Genomic DNA, 1173 nt, shown 5'->3' with positions numbered 1-1173 from the left:
TCTGCATTTTTCTTTTAAGCATCGCCCCGAAATTCGCAAGCATCATTCCGGAGATTTCATCCATCTTGGTCTCACTCATCTCCTCATTATTTAGTCGATAAAGTTCTTCTGCCTTTTTCTTTTAGGGGCACCTGTTTCATCAAGGCTGTCTCACTCAGTCTTTGGGTGAGCCCTCATATACAGGGTATGATACAACAGCTAATGGCCACCAATACCCCAACTACTACTATCAGGGAAGTAAGGATGGAAACCACCACTCCTTTCCATTTTCCAAACCATGATTCAAGCAAAAATGGAGCTCATAACGTCGCCCTCTACGCAGATGTCAATGGTAAACAGTTCCCCGTTACCCGGGGGCAGGATGTGGGCCGGTACCAGGTCTCCTGGAGCAGTGAGCATAAGGCAGCCAGCTCCGGCACCTACCTGGTCAAGTTCTTTGACGAAGAGTCCTACAGCGCCCTCAGGAAGGCCCAGCGTAGTCAGGAGAACCTGTTGACCATCACCCCACTGTTCACTGTCACTGTGGATCACCGGGGTGCGTGGAGCGGACCTTGGGTTTGCTACCGAAGTGGTTGCTGCAGCGATTGGGTTGCTGGTCTACTATGTGGCGTTCAGTGCAAAGAGTACCATCCAGTCCTGAGGGCACCGGAGGAAGGTGGGGGGGAAGGGGGTGGAAGTGGAGACCCTCTGGGGGGCGGGGGTGGGGTCTGCTTGCTGGTTCCAGTCTCTGCCCCATAATAAAACACCTTTTCTATATTTATATTTTTAGGGGCACCAGAGACCCGGGTTCAATTCCCACCTCGGGCGACTGTCTGTGTGGAGTTTGCACATTCTCCCTGTGTCTGTGTGGGTTTCCTCCGGGTGCTCCGGTTTCCTCCCACAGTCCAAAGATGTGCAGGCCAGGTGAAATTGCCACGCTAAGTTGACCGTAGTGTTAGGTAAGGGGTAAATGTATGGGTATGGGTGGGTTGCGCTTCGGTGGGGCGGAGTGGACTTGTTGGGCCAAAGGGCCTGTTTCCACACTGTATGTAATCATCCCATGAGAATGTGTCTACTCCTGAATTCTCAGCCAGTTCCTCTGCTAAGGTAGTCAATCCCCTTAAGGCCCGAGTAAAGAAGTATATACTGGACTTGTCCTCCTCTTTGTCTTTCCTCAGGAAACAGGGTTTATTG

The 1173-nt window shown here is 51.7% G+C and overlaps 1 protein-coding gene across 1 annotated transcript; it reads left to right on the top strand.

Moving 5' to 3' along the window:
- Nucleotides 1-243: 243 nt before the first annotated feature.
- On the top strand, nucleotides 244-659 carry ssr4 (signal sequence receptor, delta). Its single transcript, XM_072565610.1, is given in 2 exon segments — nucleotides 244-558; nucleotides 560-659. Coding segments are annotated over 2 exon segments (396 nt in total). The 3' UTR covers nucleotides 641-659.
- The last annotated feature ends 514 nt before the right edge of the window (nucleotides 660-1173 follow it).

This window comes from Chiloscyllium punctatum, chromosome 49, assembly GCF_047496795.1.
Source record: "Chiloscyllium punctatum isolate Juve2018m chromosome 49, sChiPun1.3, whole genome shotgun sequence".
Taxonomy (NCBI): Eukaryota; Metazoa; Chordata; class Chondrichthyes; order Orectolobiformes; family Hemiscylliidae; genus Chiloscyllium; species Chiloscyllium punctatum.
The sequence above is the reverse complement of the archived record's forward strand: the minus strand, read 5'-3'. Positions and strand labels throughout refer to the sequence as shown.